Source organism: Acomys russatus, chromosome 1 (genome assembly GCF_903995435.1).
Source record: "Acomys russatus chromosome 1, mAcoRus1.1, whole genome shotgun sequence".
NCBI classification, from domain to species: Eukaryota; Metazoa; Chordata; class Mammalia; order Rodentia; family Muridae; genus Acomys; species Acomys russatus.
In genome coordinates, this window is record NC_067137.1 from 9,411,669 (window position 1) to 9,430,876 (window position 19,208).

The following is a 19,208-nucleotide window of genomic DNA, read 5'->3' on the forward strand; positions in this document are numbered from 1 at the left end:
TAGGAAGCTAACTTCTCTTTCTCTGATGATGAGTTCAAGGATGGTTACCAGCTATAATTTATTTAAACACACACACACACACACACACGCTTTTATTTTTTTAACAAAAGGGTTACATAGGCTTTAAGTATCCAAGAAAGGGTTAAATTATCTTTTCATCTGCTATTCTATATAGTAACATATATATGAATTTAACTTAAAAAAAAAAAAAAAAGCAAAAATTTAAAAAGTAGACAAAAACCAAAGGAACAACAAAACAAAAGCCCAACAACAAGGAACTGTAGTACTTAGCAGTCATGGGTACTGGCTGTTCTTCTTGAGGACCTGGGTTCAATAGCCAGTACCCACATGGCAACTCACAACATCTCTAACTCCAGCCCCAGAGGACCTTATGCCGTCTTCTACTCTCTTGGACACTGTACACACAAGATGCACAGACAGACAGACGTGCAGGTGCAACACCCATACGTGTAACATTTTAAAAAATGAAAAAGCATTGGCTGGACAAGATGCCGCAGTGGGTAAAGACTTGGTCACCAAGCTAGATGACCTGAGTTTGATGCGTGGTCCCTGGAACTCGTATGATGGGAGACAATGGAGTTCACAAGCTGTCCTCTGACCCACACTCTGTGGAGCGTACTCTAACCCTAACCCTAGCCATAGTGTGAGTGCTTTACTCTGCTTTTGTTGGGGTGGTTGTTTTAACACTGGTAACTAGGAAAAGTCATGGCTTTGGAACTTAAAGGAAACTAAATTAATTAGTTTCTTTAAAAAGAAAAAGAAGAATTTTTAGTTTATGTGTGTGTCCCTGAGTATGTGTGCATTTGGGTTCCTGGGGAGGTGGGAAGAGGGTGTCTGATACTTTGGAGCTAGTTCTAAGTGCTGAGCTGCCCAGTGTCGGTGCTGGGAACTAAGTCCAGACCCTCTGCGAGAGCAGCAGCTCTGAGCCCTCGCTCCAGATCTGTTAGTTAGTTATCAAGACAGAGGTTAGAGATAACTTTTCACAGGATAGTTACCTTTTAAAGGGGGAGATTGACAATCTGAAAAATATAGAGAAGGCACAATTTAAAAAATGCTTTACAAAATACTTATTTGTGTGTGTAGTTGTCTGAGTTTATGTCACCATATTAGTTTATATGCTTGTGGAGGCCAGAATAGGGCGGCAGATCCCCTGGAGCCAGGTTTGTAACGCTCATGAGCCTCCATTTGGGGGGTGCTGGGAAACGAGCCTGGGTCCTCTATAAGAGCAGCAAGTACTCTTGACTGCTGAGTCATCCATCTCTGCAGCCCGGACTCAGGTTTAGCAGGACGGTTTATTTTCTGAGAAGTCGATGGCGCTTCACCACTGCTATTCTTATGGAGTTTAAAGTTTTTTGTATTAGTAAAGTGTTTAGCTGCAAGTAACAAAAAACTGAATTGATGCCTCTCTTCCTGTATCATGAAATTCAGAGGCGGTTGACCCAGAGCTACTGCCATCAATGTAGGAGCATTTTACTCATATGTTTGTTAACCCCTGTTTGGCATCTGTCTGCTGTAGCTGTGGGCATCATGTATTTGTTTAAAGCAGGAAGAAGGACCAGTTGTATCTTAATCAGAAAAAAACTAATAGATCCAAGGGACTTGTGTCTGTATCTCCTTGTCCTGAATCCCCTCCAGTGGCTGCTTTTACTTGTGAGGAAGATTGTGGAAGCAAGAATTCTGCTTTTGGCTAAGCATATGGCTGCCAAAAGTCAGTTTTGTTCCCAGAGATGCAGGGTAGAGTGGATATTTAACACTTAGCTTAAGATGTTTGCCATACTTCTCAGTCTGAGGTGAGTAATTCACATCACTGGAGGCTACTAGGTATGTAAACAGAAAGAAGATAGCAACTCAAAACTGCCTGGTCAGTTTTTCTTTTTGTTTTTCAAGACAGGGTTTCTCTGTGTAGCCTTGGCTGTCCTTGACTCACTTTGTAGACCAGGCTGGCCTTGAACTCACAGCGATCCACCTGCCTCTGCCTCCTGAGTGCTGGGATTAAAGGCCTGCGCCACCATGCCCAGCTTGCCTGGTCATTTTTAATGCTGTTCCAGCAAGGTTCCTAATTAACGTTGCTATAGATTTTTCACATAGACCTTCAAAGCTCTCAGAGTTGTCTGTGTTTTTGAGTTAGAGGCATCAGTGGTGGGGAGGGCCAGGTGATGGTGTTGCTAGGTACGTCAGAGTTGTCACTAAGGAGGATGAGAGTAAGATGTTGGCTGAGACAGGGAATCTCATTTACTGAGTATGTAATGGGCTTAGCCTTTCTCTTAACTTTCTTTTAAACTTTATGATAGCTTGTCCTGTGTGAGTTAGTTTTTCTCATGTATTTATTTTGTAATTTTTGAAAAAAAGCGAAGTTCCTATGAGGTTAAGTAACCTGTCTGGGGTCTAGTCACCTGGGAAATGGTCAGGCTGGAACTACTGAGGACTGTTTTTCCCAAAGCACTTGCTGTTTCCACTGCACCAGACTTGCCATCCTTTAATACATGATGTCTGCCCCACCCCCAACAGAGGACCTTCTGCAGACTATTCAGAGTACATCTGGATTAGCTGTTGTTCTTTTCACTAAGACCATGTTCCAACCATCTGAAAAGCTTCCTGAATTGGTGAGTGTGTATTCTTTTTAGAACTTTCCTTCACTGAGAATTAGATGAAAATCAATTTTTTTTAATTGCAGCATTTCATTTTTTACTACTTTACAGTTATTTATTTGTGGGGTATGTACGGACACACACGTGTCACTGGGGTCAGTGGGCAACTTGTGGTAGTTGTTTCTCTCCTACCACTTGGGTCCTGGGAAGGAAACTTAGGTTGTTAGACTTGACATGTCTGTATCAACTAAGCCATTTCACCGGCCTCTCAAATTTTCAACCATATTAGCTAAATTTTAAAGAGTTCATTTGCCATGGTTGGGATTTTCCCAATATCTCTTTTCTCTTTAATGATAATTCAAAATTGCAAATGAAGTAAGGGCCCGGAAGCATTGATCTGTAAATCTTGCTATCCACACTTTGTTGACCACTCTCTCAATTGTGTCTAGGGCTGTTTTTCAGTTTTGTGTGTCAGTATGGTAAGAGATATTCGTAACATTACAACTATGTAGGGACTAATTTTTAAACACACAGTAATACTTTTCTGATAGTCTCATTATTAAGAGTTAACTTTGAAATACTTACTCATATACTCTGTAATACAAGAGGCATGTCAGGGTCAATGTTTAGTGAGTTTGGTCTCTAAGGAAAGTGTAGTTTGGTAATGTAGACCATAGTCTTTGTATTGGCTGCTGGCTTCTCCTCTCCTCCCAGCACATTGTCTAGAAACTCACTTTGTCTTTTAACCCCAGCCTTATATTAAATGTGTGTATTCTGAAGGCATGCAAAATAATTATCCTTGTATAGAATTGGATTTTTTAGAACTCCTCTAAAAGCATCCTCTTGTCCTCCTGCAGATAATGGCCTTTAGGTTTTACCAGCACTTTCTTATCAGCCAAAAGATTAGTGTGCTTAGATTTAAGTGTTTTCACTTTTAAAGTTAGTGTAGTCATTTTAATGTTTGTGGCTGTTTCATCATTAGTTTTCTTAGAATATTTCAGAAGACAGATTTGTAGGTTTGTACTTGAGATATTTATATATTATTACCTTGTTTGTTTTCCAGATCAGCAGCTTGCTTCTCCAGTCAGTTGACTGTACCATCGTCCCTGAGTGGTTCATGAGCAGCTGCAGGAGCCTTTGCTGTGCTGCTGTGCCAGCGGCTGCCCTCTTATTCCTGTGTCAGGGAACACTTGCTATGCTGGACTGGCAGGATGGGAGCATGGGCCCAAGCGGGGAGGCTTTGCTCTTGGATACTGTGCGTGTTTTGTTTACCTTGAGTTCACAGTGAGTTTTGTTTTTTTATCTCATGTTTTGTTATGCTTATAAGACATTTGAAGGATATATCTGAGCCAACAAAATTAATTCAGATAAATGTGATTAGGATGACTCCTAAATTAAAATTGATATGTGAGAATAAAATAGGCACAAGAGAGAAAAGACAAGATAATGAAAATGACAGTTATAGAAATCGTTGGTGCAGGTTAACATGTAGTGAATATTGCTAGCTTTCAGATATATGTTAGCTCTTTTGTTTGGTTTGTTTTCAGTCAGTCTCATGTTACCTTGTACTTTATGATCAAGGCTGGTTTTGAATGCCTGATCTTCCACAATAGGTGTATTTTACCATATCCAACTTAAGCTAGCATTAAATTTATTTATTTTTTGTGGGAAGTAGGCTCTATGAATCGATTTAATTTTTTTTTTTTCCGATTTTTTTTTTTTCGATTTTTTTCGATTTAATTTTTTATGTCTTTTTTTTAACAATCAGAAAATCCATAGGAAATGCTTGATAAAACACACCTTTCTTATTTTAAAAAATGTTTTCAATCAAAATACATCTTCTCTCCACTTTCTCCCATCAGCTCCTCCCAGTTACTCTTCCTCAACCCCCTCCTCCCATGCTCCCAACTCTCAAGTTGATAGCCTTTTTTGTATTAATTTATTCATATTACATCTCGATTGTTAGCCCTTCCCTTGTTTCCTCCTATTCCTCCCTCCCTCCCACTTCTCCCCTTCTCCCCTCCCTATGTCTGTGATTGAAGGAGACCTCCTCCCCCTATATATGCTCTTAGAGTATCAAGTCTCTTCTTGGTAACTTGCTAGCATTAAATTTTTTCTATTTAATTATGTGCAGATGTATGGTGGGTATTTGTATATGTATGAAGTGGCATGGAGGCCAGAAGAGGGCAGGGGATCCCTTGGTACTCGAGTTACAGGTGGTTGTGACCTGCCTGACATGGATGTTGGGAACTGAACTTTTGACCTCTGAAAGAACAGTATGTGTTCCTAACTACTGACTTACATCTCCACCCCTGCGACCATTAACAACAAAAACAAACAAAACAAAAAACTTAAAAATTCAGGTTTAGGGATGGTAAAACATACCCTACTTTCAGTTCCTCGCACTATACAAACCAATCAACAAAAAATCTTACAGAAATGCCTGTATGTATAGTGTATTAGGATTCATGAGGTTCATGAATTCTACTTCATCTAATGTGTTCTACACGTACATAGTATAAAAAAAGTTAATTGTTGGGTGAGTAAAATGAAGTTTGGATAGTACGTGTTCACTTAGGAGCATGTTATAGTAAGGTCTTCCCAGAGCTGAGTTTCTTTGCTGTTTGCCTGTTATGGATGAAATGATCGAGCACTTAAAAATGTCAAAATAGGGTCTGCCTATTAAACGTGCGTACCACCAAGTCTGATGATCTGAGTCTGATTCATTGAACCTGCAGGTTGTCCTCTGACCTTGGCTCCTGTGCACACACAGATAATAAACAAACAAACAAATAAATGAATTTAATACGTTTTTAAAAGTCAGATCATGATTATAGCAATAAGCATTACTATTAAAATAAACAAAAAGCTCTAAAATAATTATTACACATTGGTGATAAAATTCATGTACCAAAAATTTATGAACATGAAGTGCACAGATTCAGTTTCTTTTAGTATGTTCATGGAATTACACAGCTATCACTTCCATCTTTCTAGATGGTGCTCTTGGGAAGCAGAGGCAGGGAGGTGAGTGCGGGCGTGGCCTAGGTACCTAGGGAGACCTTGTCTCAATAGTTTCATCATCCTAAAATACCCCAGTACCAAAACATGATTCCCCAGCCTTTCCCAGCTGGGCTCTCAGGCTATTTGAAAATCTCTGTGAGAGGCCAGGGAGATAGCTCAGTGAGTTAGAGCACGAGCTGTGCAAGCATGTGGACCCTAGTTCAAATCTCACATGATACATGTCCCTGTAACCTCAACATTGGTAAGTGGAGACAAATGAATCCTAGGAGCCAGCTGGCCAGCCATCTTAGCTGAAGTAGCCAGCTTGTAGTTCAGTAAGAGATGCTGTCTCAAGGAAATAAGATAGAGAGCTATAGAAGAAGACATCTGATGTCTCAAGGAAATAAGATGGAGAGCTATAGAAGAAGACATCTGATGTCTCAAGGAAATAAGACGGAGAGCTATAGAAGAAGACATCTGACGTCTTTTGGCCTCTGTTCATACATCTTGAGTGCATCTCCCCACCCCCCCGCCATGTCCCTCTCTCTCTCTCTCTCTCTCTCTGTCTCTTTGTCTCTTGTACACACACACACACACACACACACACACACACACACACACACACACACACTTTAAAATACCCATGAAATCATCATCACAGTGAAGATAGCGAATATTTCATTTATTCCTAAAGGTTTCCTTGTGTTGATTTTTAAAAAATTTTTAATAAGGTAAAAAGATTCAGGTGAAAATTAGACTTTCAGTTTGGCCTTATTTGTAATTTTGTTGTTGTTGTAAATTTAATTGATTTTTTTGTTTGTTTGTTTGTTTGTTTTTGTTTTTCGAGACAGGGTCTCTTTGTGTAGCCTTGACTGTCCTGGATTCGCTTTGTAGACCAGGCTGGCCTCGAACTCACAGCAAGCTGCCTGCCTCTGCCTCCCAAGTGCTGGGATTAAAGGTATGTGCTGCCACCACCCGGCCTTAATTGATTTTTTTAATTCATTCTTTGTATTTAAAGTTGTGATGTCTATCCAATTTCTTTTACTAGGCAGTTTATACTAATGTAGGTCATGGTTTATTTTTCTCCAGGATTAAGGAGTCAACACTAGAAATGTTTCTGTCAAGAACCTTGACATCTTGGTCCAGTTTGGCTGTACAAATCCTTGAATCAGGTTCCCCAAGCCTAAGGGATCATCTGAACGGGAATTCAAGCATAGCTAGGAGACTTTTGGAATATGTCTATACACACTGGGACCATCCATTGGATGCTCTGAGACACCAAACCAAAATCATATTCAGGAACCTTCTGCAAATGCACCGGCTCACTATGGAAGGGGCAGATTTAGTCACTGACCCCTTCTTTCTGGAACTAACTAAGAGTCTTCTGCGATTGGAATGGCATATTAAAGGGAAGTACGCATGCCTTGGCTGTTTGGTTGAGAGTATTGGAATTGAACATGTTTTGGGAATAGATAAAACTATTCCAACTCAAATCCTAGAAGTGATGGGAGACCAATCATTGGTACCATATGCAAGTGACCTCTTGGAAACCATGTTTAAAAATCATAAGAGCCAATTGAAGTCCCAAGCTGTCACCAACACCTGGGTGGACGAATGGCACGAGACTTGGGTTTCTCCTCTTCTTTCTATACTGTGCAGAGGAAACTTGGATCAGAAGTCTTATGTGATCGATTATTACTTGCCAAGGTTACTGAATTACAGCCCTGAGAGCCTGCAGTACATGGTGAAGATTCTTCAGGCATCCATTGATACTGAAACTGGTGAGAAATTCTTTGTTTCATTAGTTCCTATTAAGGATATTTAAATGTAGGTTCTTGGCCAGATATTTGTCATCTTCTAGTTAACGTATCTCTCCTTTCTCTCCTGTAAGTGGTAAAGAAGGCGATTAGTGACAACCACTTCAGACTGAAACAGATGTTACCTTCCATAGCTGAGTGCAGTTTTTGGCTGAAGTAGTTTTACCAAGCCACGGAGTGATTACAGTTGCAAGATTTTGTTTTGTTTTTTTAAAAAAAAGATTGACTTTTAATGTGTGTGAGTGGCTTGCTTGTGCATCTATATGTGCAACATGTGAGTGCCTTTGGAGGTCAGAACAGGAATTGGATTCCTTGGGCTGGAATTCTGGACAGTTTTAAGCTGCCATGTAGATGTTGGGAATTGAACCCGGCTCCTCTAGAAGAGTAGCCAGTGCTCTTAACTCCAGAGCCATCTGCTTCAGATCCTAGGTACAAGGTTCTAATTTATTATTGTGTTTTCAAACTAGATTAATGGTGTGTGTATTTTATATAATTTTCTTATCCAGGGGATTGACATAGTAATTAAAAATGCTTTAGGAAGGCTTAATAAAAAGCAGGTGAGGTTTTTCTTGCGGGGGTTGGAGGCACAACTTAAAAAAAAGAACGGTGTAGTCATTAGAATGGGGGACATATCCTACCTGAAGTCAGGAGTGCTAAAGGGATCGTAGTTTCTAATTAGTGTGTAGCTGTATGTGATGGTATGTGTCTCTGATTCCAGCACTTGGGAGACAGAGGTAAGAGAATTGCTTCCAGCTCAAGGTCAGCTTAGGATGCGTAATGACTTCCGGGCTGGCCACAGCTGCATGAAACTCTCTAAAGAAACAGATAGGTTAAAAATGAATGCAGAATGATAACCCTGAACATGGAAATTTTAACATTATTCTACTTGATAAAGAAAAAAATATATATCCTTATATACAATTTAAGAAACTATTTGAACTAATTTGGTTCTGGGAGGAAATTTTGACTTCTGTACATAAAACAATCTGTTATTTAATAATCCTAATAGTTGTTTTTGCTGTTTTGAAAGAACATCTGAGGCTTTGGCTTTATGAACCTGTCCTGACCTGATGTTAGCTCGTGCTATCTTGTATAAGGTGTCCTGTGAGCTACAATTTCCTGAGTCTCTGTTAATGCCTGATGCTCTACTGAAATCCGCAAGTCTTTGTGGTCCACTTTTATGTTCTTAAAAATGAGAACAACTCAAAAATATATTTTGAGGTTCAGTGTTTATTTTCAAGGAAATAATAGTCTTTTAACTACTATAGTGTTTCTACTATTCTTGTGTAATTGTTTGTAACTTTCTTTACTTGATTTTTTTTTCTACTAAGTGTCAAGGCCAAAAGTAAATATATTAAGGAATAAGTTATGATTTCTTTAAGTTAATTAGATAAGTATACTTATTTGAAATTATTAGCATGACCAATTATTTTCAGTTATTTTTATTCTAGAGTAAGCACCTTAATTCATGTTGGATTAGTTTAAAATTTAATGTTAATTGGGACATAAAAGATGGCATGTCATAGTCATTGTGTAGCACAGGGGTGGCCTTTGTCACTGTGCTTTCAGGACAAGAGTGGTCTTTTCTCCTCCTAGGGTCTTGTAATCGCAGAGGGGCTCTGGGAGCTTTGATGGCATGTCTGCGAACAGCTAGAGCTCATGGACACCTTCAGTCTGCAACTCACGCCTGGGAGAACCTTGTGTGCAGTGCAAGGGTAAAGCAAGGCTTAGTTCATCAACACTGCCAAGTAAGGACACGTCTATAGCATACATAGTCCCTGATAATCTCACTCCTTTAGTAGTCCAGCTAGAGGCCCAAGTTGTACCTAGCACTATGCTTGGGAGTCCATTAAGAAGATAGTAGAAAGTGTCGTCCTTGTACTTGCTCTGGTTGGGGAACACAGACAGCTTTCACAAAGAAGCTACAAGTCTGTGCGACAACCCAGATACCAGTATGTCTTAGGAGGGGGCTTTATCTGGGAGGCTTAGAAGAGCCTGATTGGAGTAGGTGGTGGTTAGTTAGGAAATAGTGATGGAACAGCACACAGAGTCAAAAGCTCTAGGGCTAAGATTGATGACGTCATTGGTTCCCAGTTACCAGTTGAATGGGTTTGTTCATTGGTTGTCAGTGGAGTCAAAGATGAAGTTCTGGAGTAGGAGCAGAAAGAAGGCCGGAGAGTGACCAGTGTAGCGGAAAGTGAGTGGTGGAGGCCTAAAGTCAGGTAGCACTAAGAAGGCGAGGAAGGATAGAGCTGAGTGCTACCTGAGTAAGGCTTCGGCTTGTGAGCTTGTATAAACCTCAGCTATACATGTAATGAAACAGTTTCATAGGAAGTAACTACAAGGTGTTTTATGTTAATAAACCTTTCTGAGGTATATATGTGGGCAATGTGAAATTTACTTATTCTTTTGGTAGCTTACACAAATATCACACATTTGAAGTATTTTAGGTCTTGCTTATTTCATAGGAAAATTTACATTGTACTTTTGATATATTTTAGGTGCGGATAGATACACTAGGCTTGCTTTGTGAAAGTAATCGGAGCACAGAAGTGGTCTCTGCGGAAGAGATGCAGTGGGTTCAGTTCTTTATCACATACAATCTCAACAGCCAGTCTCCAGGGGTGCGGCAACAGATCTGCTCGCTCCTTAAAAAGGTAGAGCTTTGCATCTGCCCATCAGAATGGGAGAGTTGTAATTGCTAGAAATTGCTTTTTTAAAAGGTTCCAGATTTGGGGAGAAAGTAGAATGATTGTGGTGTTGCACTACCAGGTGGATCCCAGCAACAGACGCAGGTCATTCAGTTGATGACAGGCACCCTGCCTCACTGAGCTGTCCTATCAACCCAGACTCTTTTTTTTTTTTTTTTTGAAAGAAAAAAAGTTGAGCGTTGGGGTTCTTAAGAGTGTAGGTGGTTTGAAGAAAGCACTGGTGATGGGGTGGGGGGCATTTGCATTTTTAAGTACCCCATGAAGTGATCATTTCATGAGTAGCTTGTCTTGAGTCTATAGCACATATGTGCTAGAGAATTACTAAAGCATAGAGATTAGTGTATCTCTTTCAGGTTCACACCAGTTTAAAGGAAATGGGAAGATTGGTTTGATTCTGCTTATCGTAATACATTGTTTTTGGTAAAACTATAAAATGTTAATTTTATATAAAAAAGAAAGTATGGATTTCAAGATATGAAAACCCAGGCACTCTCTTCACCTTAAATTGTCCCTGTAGACGGGCATTTAATTTACTGTGTGGTTCACATGTTTCCTCCTAAAAAATGTCTTTTTCTCCTTAAAAGTTGTTTTGTAGGATACAAGAAAGTTCTCAGGTACTTTATAAATCGGAGCAAAGGAAACCCACAGCTGACTCAGAGAATGGGTCCAGCAGAGAGCAGCCTTCTGTTTCTTTACAGCAGTATAAGGTAGGCAACGTGCCAGGCACCCAGGGCCTCAGAAACCACACACATTTGAAGTTAGCACTAGAGGGCAGCACACAAATCTTTCGGTGAATTGTGGCTTTGTGCTTTTTCCTCATCAAGCTGCTCTTATATATTTCTTCTGGGCCTGAGTGCTTCCCTGGAGTTAGCCTGAGTTCTAGAACCAGGGCAATACTTGAGGACAGTGACATAACTGGCTCACCTCAGTAGCTTACCTCTTGTTGGGGCAGTTTATTATCTGACATTTGGGGTAGTTGCTGCCTCTAAACACTACCTCTTCACATGGCAGAAGACTCTGCTATGGCTGAGTCAGACTGACAACTCTCAGTTGTGTGTGTGACAGAGAGAGACACACACAGAGACACAGAGAGAGTGAGTATGTGTTACATGGTCATGAATGCATGCATGCATGTGGAGGGTGGAAGTTGATAGGGAGTATCTTCCCTGGTTACTCGCTACCTTATTCTTGGGACAGATTTCTTACTGACGCTGGAGCTTGTTGACTGAGCTAGACTGGTTGGCAGCAAGCCCACACATCCTCTCATTGCTTCAGCCTAGGACTGATCACAGCTGTACATTGCAACCCTGGGCTTTGGGTGTTAAGGGTCCAACTCAGGTATAACAAGTACCGCACTGACTGACCCATCTTCCTGACCTCATGATCTGTGGGTCAGCAAGACTACATAGTGAGATCTGTCTCAAAAAATAGTCAGCCAAACATACAGACAAACCAAAATCACCAAAGCAAACAAAACCCACAACAACTTCGTTTTGAGGATTAAGCGAGAAAACCCCTTTGTAAACTTACCTGATGGCTTTAAGTTTTTCTAAGAAAGCATTTATATAAAAAGAATGGTAGAGGATGAGTCCCAGGGGCAGGGAAACAATAGAATAGTTAGATCTTTGTATAAATCGTGTCATAGTCAGTTTAGTCTCTCTGTTGGCTATATCTTTGTTTACTCTAAAACTTTGGAATGCCGCATCCCTCTGTCTAGAGAAGTCAGGATTCATAACGCCTGGCACAGACAGGGCCTGAGCAGATCGTGTCTGTTGATCGTGTTGAGTCTGTGAAGACAGGTTTATTAGTGTCATGATGTGGTTTGGGCTCTGAGTAGTGTTCCTTTTGTGCTGCTCTATCAAGTACTTGAGGGAGGGGAGGGTACTTTGGAAAGGGTCGAGATTGTAAAGAAGAATGTTAGTGGCTGAAGACCAGACAGCAGAGTTGAGGATTTCTTTCCCGCGTCGTCATGAGGTAGCGGAGTGGTGGACACAATGTGGAAGGAGCATGTGCTTAGGTGTGAAGGCAAGAGAGCAAGCTGAGAAAATAAACCTGTAGCATAACACCAGGCCCATGGAAACTAATAGTTTGAAAGGACCCTGATTCACCCCTGACAGAACTAGTCAGTTTCTGGGAGTTGAGTCCCCTAGACTAATTACCTTCCACTAGGCCTTGCCTCTTAAAGGCCCCTCACTTTCCTACCCTCTCAGTGGGGATCAAACTTGAAGCAGATGTGTCTTTAGGGGATAAACTATCCAAAGTCTAGCAGGTGTCAAGCTGACAATCAAACAGCTAGGACAGCGTCAACAGAGCTTTCACCCTGAGGTAGATGCAGCAGAAGAGACCCCCCTGACCAACTGCCGACTAACCTAATTATACTTAACTGTAATTTGTTCTTCATTTTAGAATTTCATGTCATCTGTTTCCAACATTCTTTTTGAAGCATTGTTTCCTGGATCTTCCTACTCAACTAGGTTTTCAGCTTTAACCATTTTAGGCTCAGTAGCTGAAGTGTTTCCTGTCTCGGAAGGTAAGCTATAGCAATGTCTGGGAAACGTACACTTTGCTAGCATATTGCTAGGAGCATATGTGGTACATGTACATATATGTAGGCAAAACATTCATGCATAAAATAAAAATAACTCTTAAAAAAATGTACACTATGACCGTGTGGAATTTATCCCAGGAATTTGGGATGAGTCAAAATAAAAAGATCATAGGATATGTCTTGCTCATCAACATGTGCCAGCTTACACTAAGACTTTGGATCTTGGGTCAGTAAGGGTTTTTTTGTTTCTGTTTTTTAAAGATTTATTTTTATTTATGTACATGAATGCTCACCTGCATATATGTTTCTTCTGTGTTCCTGTTGCCCACCAAGACCAGAAGATAGCATTGGATTCCCTGAGACTGGAGTTACAGATGGCTGTGAGCTACGAATGGGTGCTAGGAACCAAACCTGGGTCTTCTACAAGAGCAGCAAGTGCTTTTTAACTACTGAAGCACTTTTCTAGCCCCTGGAAGATTTTTTAAAAGATGTGTTCCTAAATTTATTTGTTTATTTTTCTTTAAAAAGTAACAGATCTTTCATACCTTTTGAAAAGTTTTAAAAAAAATGTCTATTTCATATTTGTTAAGCTGTAGTACTTTGCCATTTGAAGAGATGTAGTTTTGTGCTGTTGTGCCTAGTGTGTGCTATATAAAGTAGGAAGCAAAATCCTACTGTGGGCGAAGCAGGAAGTGTGAATTCTTGTACTGATCTTATATAAATATTTGACCTGATACTTTTGAGCAGTTGATTTTTTGAAATTCATTTTTAAATAATTTCATTTATTTAAAATTTTAAGGCAGCATCCAAACAGTGTATCAGCTGAGTCATGATATTGATGCTGGGTGTTTCCAGATACTTTTGGAATGCTTTACTAGTACTTTTGAAGAAGTGAAAACCTTAGCATTTGATCTTCTGATGAAGTTGTCGTCAGTGACAGCTGCACAGCTCCAGGTATGTGGATTTCCCCTATGTAATTGTGTGTGAGCATAGAACTGTTTCGTTTTGTTTTTAAGATTTATTTATTATGTATACAGTGTTCTGCCTGCATGTATGACTGTCCATCACAGTAGGGCACCAGATCTCATTATAGATGGTTGTGAGCCACCGTGTGGTTGCTGGGAACTGAACTCAGGACCTCTGGAAGAGCAGACAGTGCTCTTAACCTCTGAGCCATCTCTCCAGCCTCTAGAACTTTTACTTTAGCTTATGTAAAGTAGTCAGAATTGTCCCAGCTCTTTGCCTCCTTAGATCTTGTGAGAATTTTTTTCAGTTACCATCTGTGTCTGGTCTTAGAAGGGTGGGAAATGGTAAAAATCCACATCATTGAGCTATACTTTTAAAAGTTGCTTTGATGGAAATGGAGGTGTAGGAGGCAGTAGGTTTTGCTGCTTACAAGCTAATTGGTTGACTTCAGTTACATGGTTTCCATAGTTCCCTTGGGCTTTTGATATTTGCCCAAAACATATTACTTACAGCAATTTTGAGGTTTTAAAGATGCTCTTCCTGGTTAGTAGACCAAGAAGCTGAGTGTAAATGAGGTAGAGAATGTGTTTCTGGTCTTTCAAAAAGCAGGGGCTAAACTGAGACTGAAACCTCAAGATATTTGAGGTCAGCAGCAGTTCTCTGTGAGGTGCTCAGCCCCAGCCCTCTACCGGACCACAAAGGTGGGGTTGGGAATAAAGGCACAGTGTAAAGTAGTTCTGCTGGGGATCCCCAGGATGTGGGGCCACCAGGAACATAGTGGACATAGAGCTTTGTCACAGGCTGCCATTAGCAATCTCCAGAGGCCAAGGGGCCTGTGGGGGCTGCAGCTGTTGTGTCTAGTTAAGTGTGTGACATACAGCCTGATATCATCTGATAGGGGTAGGATTCAGAGGAGCAGTGCCAGACTAGACAGCACCGTGTTTTTTTTTCTGTGTCTTTGGTATGGCATTGCAGGGTCTCAGGGTATCACTGTTCTGATATGGTCCAGGGTATGAGTTGCTGCCCAGAATCTACCTGTATTTGTAGTCTTCTGGGGTGCCTTAGTGAGCAGAAGGGTCTTTGGTGCTCACTGCTAAATTCTTGTGCCCTGTAGAATTGAAAAATAGATTTTTTTCTTCTATCAGCACAATCTCCTTTTCTGTCCATCACTTGCAGCATTTTATCATATAGATTAGCTATGCCTCATTCCTTTCAAATAATTTTTGAGAGATCTGGAGTGAGAAGGGAAATTATAGAAAAGCCTGGTACTTACAGAATCTCTGAAGGGATCTGAAAGGACCTCTGCCTCTTTAATTCATAAGCATGTGCTTGCTGTAGAGATACTGTGGAATTTAAGAACATTTTGCCTTATGTGGTTTAAGTTAGGATTTTCGTTATAGTATCTGGTCTTACTGCATATTAGTGTAATGGTCATTGACATAAACATTTAAGATTTTAAAATAGGGCAGGCAAGATGGCTTAGTAGGTGAAGGTGCTTGTGACCAAGCTTTGTGACTTAGGGTTTGTCTCTGAGCACTACATGGTAGAGGGAGAGAAACAGTTCTTTTAGTTGTCCCCTGACTGCCGTGTGATTACCATAGTGTGAGCAAGCCCCTTTTAGCTCCTTACTCCCAAATAAATAAATTAATTGAGTATAATTAATTTATAAATTATAAAAAAATAATTAAAAGATTTGATCACATTTTACTTAAAAACGATTTGAAAATATTGGTTATGCATTTCCAAAGTCCTCTATCCTATATCCTGTCTGGTATCTAATTTTTTTGAACAGTTTACATTAACATTAAAGTATTTCTTGAACACTAGCTTAACTGCTCTGATACCTGTGTATAATAAATGTTTGATGTATGTCCTTACTATTCATCTGGTTTACTTCCCATCTTTCTGTGGAGCTGCTAATCATATGCCTTTATAGTGCATCAATATTTTGTTTTTGAATTACATTTCCATTTATTTCTGCATATGTGCCACTGTGTGCGTGTGTGTGTGTATGTATATGTGTCTGTGTGTAGGTCAGAGGACAACTTTCAGAAGTTGGTTCTCTTTTTCCACTATGTTGGTTCCAGTGATCTGACTCAAGTTGTTAGGCACTGAGTCATCTCTAGGGTCCTGGTCCCTTGTATTAATATCTTGATCCAAGTTGAATAAAAGGCTAAGTAGAATAAGGCTGCTTATTTTGTTTCTCACTGATTTATAGGTAGTGTAGTTTAAGGTTTACGCTAATGTCAAGTAGAAAAGAATTTGTATAGAAACAAACATATTCAAATCAGTACATTTACTATCTACTATTTTGAAACTGTTAGACATCATTAAATGTCAGTGTACTAATAGTCAAATCCAGAAATGAGTCTCTAGACCCTCCTATTAGATAGTTATGGAACAATCCAAAAAGAATCCTAATATTATTCAGCAGCTGAGCACTGATGTCTAGAGTGGTGAGCATGTGGCCTGTCAGCTGCGGGATTGAGACTGGGATCCATGTCTCCTGTTGCCAAGCCAGGGTCCTTTCCTAGTTGTTACTGTGAACTTTCCTTTGTTCTGTGCTCTTTAGCACAACATGAGGAGAGACTTACCTGGCACACAGGGTTAGGAGTCTGGATGCTCAACTTCTGAGGCCTGTCTAGTCCTTTGTTCTCTACTCATGAATGGAGTTTTACCATGAGGAACCTTTTTATGGCTCTGTCATTTAAACAGCCAGTTCTATGGGAAGGGAGAAAGGGAAAGGAAGGGCAAGAATGTGGTGCTTACATAGAACATAAACGAGAGAAACAGCTAGCTGAAGTCTGTGCCCTGAGTGGGCACAATGGAGGTAGTCAGGCTTGGAGGCACAGCAACATTCACAGAGAATGGTTGAGTTTCCAATGCAAATTATATTCAAGGTCTTCATCTCTGAAGTGATTAGTGATCATCACCAAATGCTATGGCAAGAGCAGCCTGTGGTCATTGAGCAAAGCAGTTCATGCTGTTAGTGCTCATAGGAGCCTCAGCAAGACAGTGGGCAGGGGGTTTAAATACACTGTTCCTTCAAGCTGCTTTCTGCCGTGGTCACTGCAACTGTGCTCTGCTGCAGGGTTCTGAGAAGCTGCAAGGCCTGTTCCAGGCAACATTGGAGCTCAGCACCAGCACTAAACCTTACGACTGTGTGACAGCCTCTTACCTGCTGAACTTGCTGATATGGCAGGATGCTCTGCCAGCCTCTCTGTCTGCCTTAGCACAGCCACTCACACCTGGAGCTGGAGAGAAGTCTGCCATAGTGGAAAGGAATACATTAGTGGGTTTGTATCAAGCAAGTTACCTTTTGCTGTAACTTACCAAAACCTCTATTTTATTTTCTGTTTGACTAGAGTACCCGTTGGCTTAATATTCACTTGTTTATATTTTAAGAGTTTGCCAGCACATAAGAGAACATGTGTACCATTTATGTAAATTAAGTTTACTCATCTTTAACACCTCTTTCTTTTTTATTTTTGACATTTATTTATTTATTTATTTACAGACAGGGTTTCTCTGAATAGCTCTTGCTGTCCTGGAACTAGCTCTGTAGTTTAGGCTGTCCCCAAACTCGGAGATATACCTGCTTGTGCATCCTGAATGCTGGGATTAAAGAGACTTGTACTAAATAAATAGATGCACAAGTGCAAAAGAGTACATACATGTAGATACATAAATAGATGCACAGGTGTGCATTAATTAGTAAGGCACACTTTAAGAAGAGCGATTTCTTTCTTTCTCTACTCAGAGTGCACCTTTTCCTATGGTAATTTTTCTGTGACCACAGACAGATCATCCTCATTGTGTCTGTACAGTGCAGAGTTACTTTGATGTTGGGATATTTTCCTCAGTCACTTCTCCATCTTATTATTTTGAATTATTTTTAAAAACATGAAAACCTTTAAAAAATTGTGTATGTGAGTGCATGTATGTGGTGTATGCACATGTGCGTGCATATACACGGAAGATTTAGTATCCTGTCCTACCACGCTGTTTTCTTCCCCTGAAGCAAGCTCTCTCATTGAACCTGGAGCTGTACTAGTGGCCAATCAGCTGCAGAGATCCTCCTGTCCATCTGCCACAGTGCTAGGGGTGTGGCCACCTGACCATACCCAGCTCTAGGATTTGAACTCAGGTCCATATGGTTGGGCAGCAGCCCTCCACTTAATTTTGTAGACAGTCTCTTCATTGAACCTGGAGCTTGCCGTTTCTGCTGGACTGGCTAGCCAGGGACCCTCCAGGATCTGCCTGTTTCTGCTTCCGGCCCCACCACTGCAGTTAGAGATGGGTGCCACCACAGCAGACGCCTGCGTCAGTGTTGGTGATTCAAACCGAGATCGCCATGCTTGTGTAACAAGCCAACTCCTCCAGCTCCTCACTGCCTGCTCCTTTTTTGAGTGAGATCCCATGTAGCCTAGGCTGCCTTGCTGTGTTTTCAGGGACGATCTTGAGTTTTTGCTCATCCCAGCTTCACCTCCTGAGTGATGAGCTTACTGACAGGAGCCAGCATTCCTGACTTATGCGGGGCAGTAGCAGGGATTGAGACCAGGATTCTGTGCATGCTGGGTAGGTGAATAGCAAGTGTAGGAGGTAACACTCAGTACTCTCAGCCTGTAGGGAAATGCAGGTCAAGATCCGAGAGGGAAGACTATTCCAAGTAGAGTCAGAAAACCCCAAATTGTACATGCTAATGAGGTTGTGGAGAAAACACAATATGCACTGCTGGGATTGAGGGTATGCACACATGCATTCAGCCTGTAAGTACCCAGAAAAATAAAAGCATACGTCCAGGCAAAAACTGTACAGCACTTTTGTGTTTGCAACAGTGTTATTCATACTGGTCTAAAAGTGGAACTAAGCCATGTGCGCATCAGCTGCTTAATGGATAAGTGAAGTGTGTTATGCCTGTACCATGAACTGTTCATTTAGCCATATGAAAGAATAAAGTATTGATGCAGCTTTGATGAACTTTGAAACATTATGACAAGTGATTAGAGCCAGTCATGTTATACTTCATTCTATCCTTTTAGAATAGGCAAATCTTTTGTTGTCGTTGGTTGTTTTGTTTTTTGTTTTTTGTTTTTTGCTTTTTTTTGAGATAGAATCTCATATAACCCAGGCCGGCCAACTTCCAGTTTGCTGTATAGCCAGGCTGGTCCTGAACTCCTGATCTCCCCACCTCAGCTTCCCAATGTTGTAGGATGACAGGTACATATCACCACACCTGGCTATAGGTGAGGCGAATCTATAGGGACAAAGTAAGTCACTGGTTACCTAGGGCAGAGCAATGGCAGAGCTACCATGAAAGGAGTGACTGCTGAGGAAAGTTCTTTTGTTTTAGTGTTTTGTGTGTGAAAATACTACAACAGTGGCTGTGAAAATATTCTAGAATAATATTTATGTTTACAAATATCTGATGACTTGTGCACTCTAGTTGTCACTGCATTTATATGCATTTATTATGTTTGTGTTTGTGCAGCAGTGTGGCTGTCAGAGGACAATTTCAGGAGCAAATTCTTTTCTACCACCCTGGATCTAGGAA

General features: G+C 40.7%; 1 protein-coding gene across 1 annotated transcript in view; it reads left to right on the forward strand.

Moving 5' to 3' along the window:
- The window catches only part of Thada (THADA armadillo repeat containing), a 282,053-nt gene that overhangs the window by 12,644 nt on the left and 250,201 nt on the right, over positions 1-19,208 (forward strand). The window contains exons 9-17 of the mRNA XM_051161396.1: positions 2,530-2,624; positions 3,673-3,893; positions 6,702-7,393; positions 9,026-9,177; positions 9,931-10,086; positions 10,725-10,847; positions 12,547-12,670; positions 13,488-13,642; positions 16,746-16,950. Coding sequence (XP_051017353.1) covers positions 2,530-2,624; positions 3,673-3,893; positions 6,702-7,393; positions 9,026-9,177; positions 9,931-10,086; positions 10,725-10,847; positions 12,547-12,670; positions 13,488-13,642; positions 16,746-16,950 — 1,923 coding nt within the window. The remainder of the gene's footprint in view (positions 1-2,529; positions 2,625-3,672; positions 3,894-6,701; positions 7,394-9,025; positions 9,178-9,930; positions 10,087-10,724; positions 10,848-12,546; positions 12,671-13,487; positions 13,643-16,745; positions 16,951-19,208) is intronic.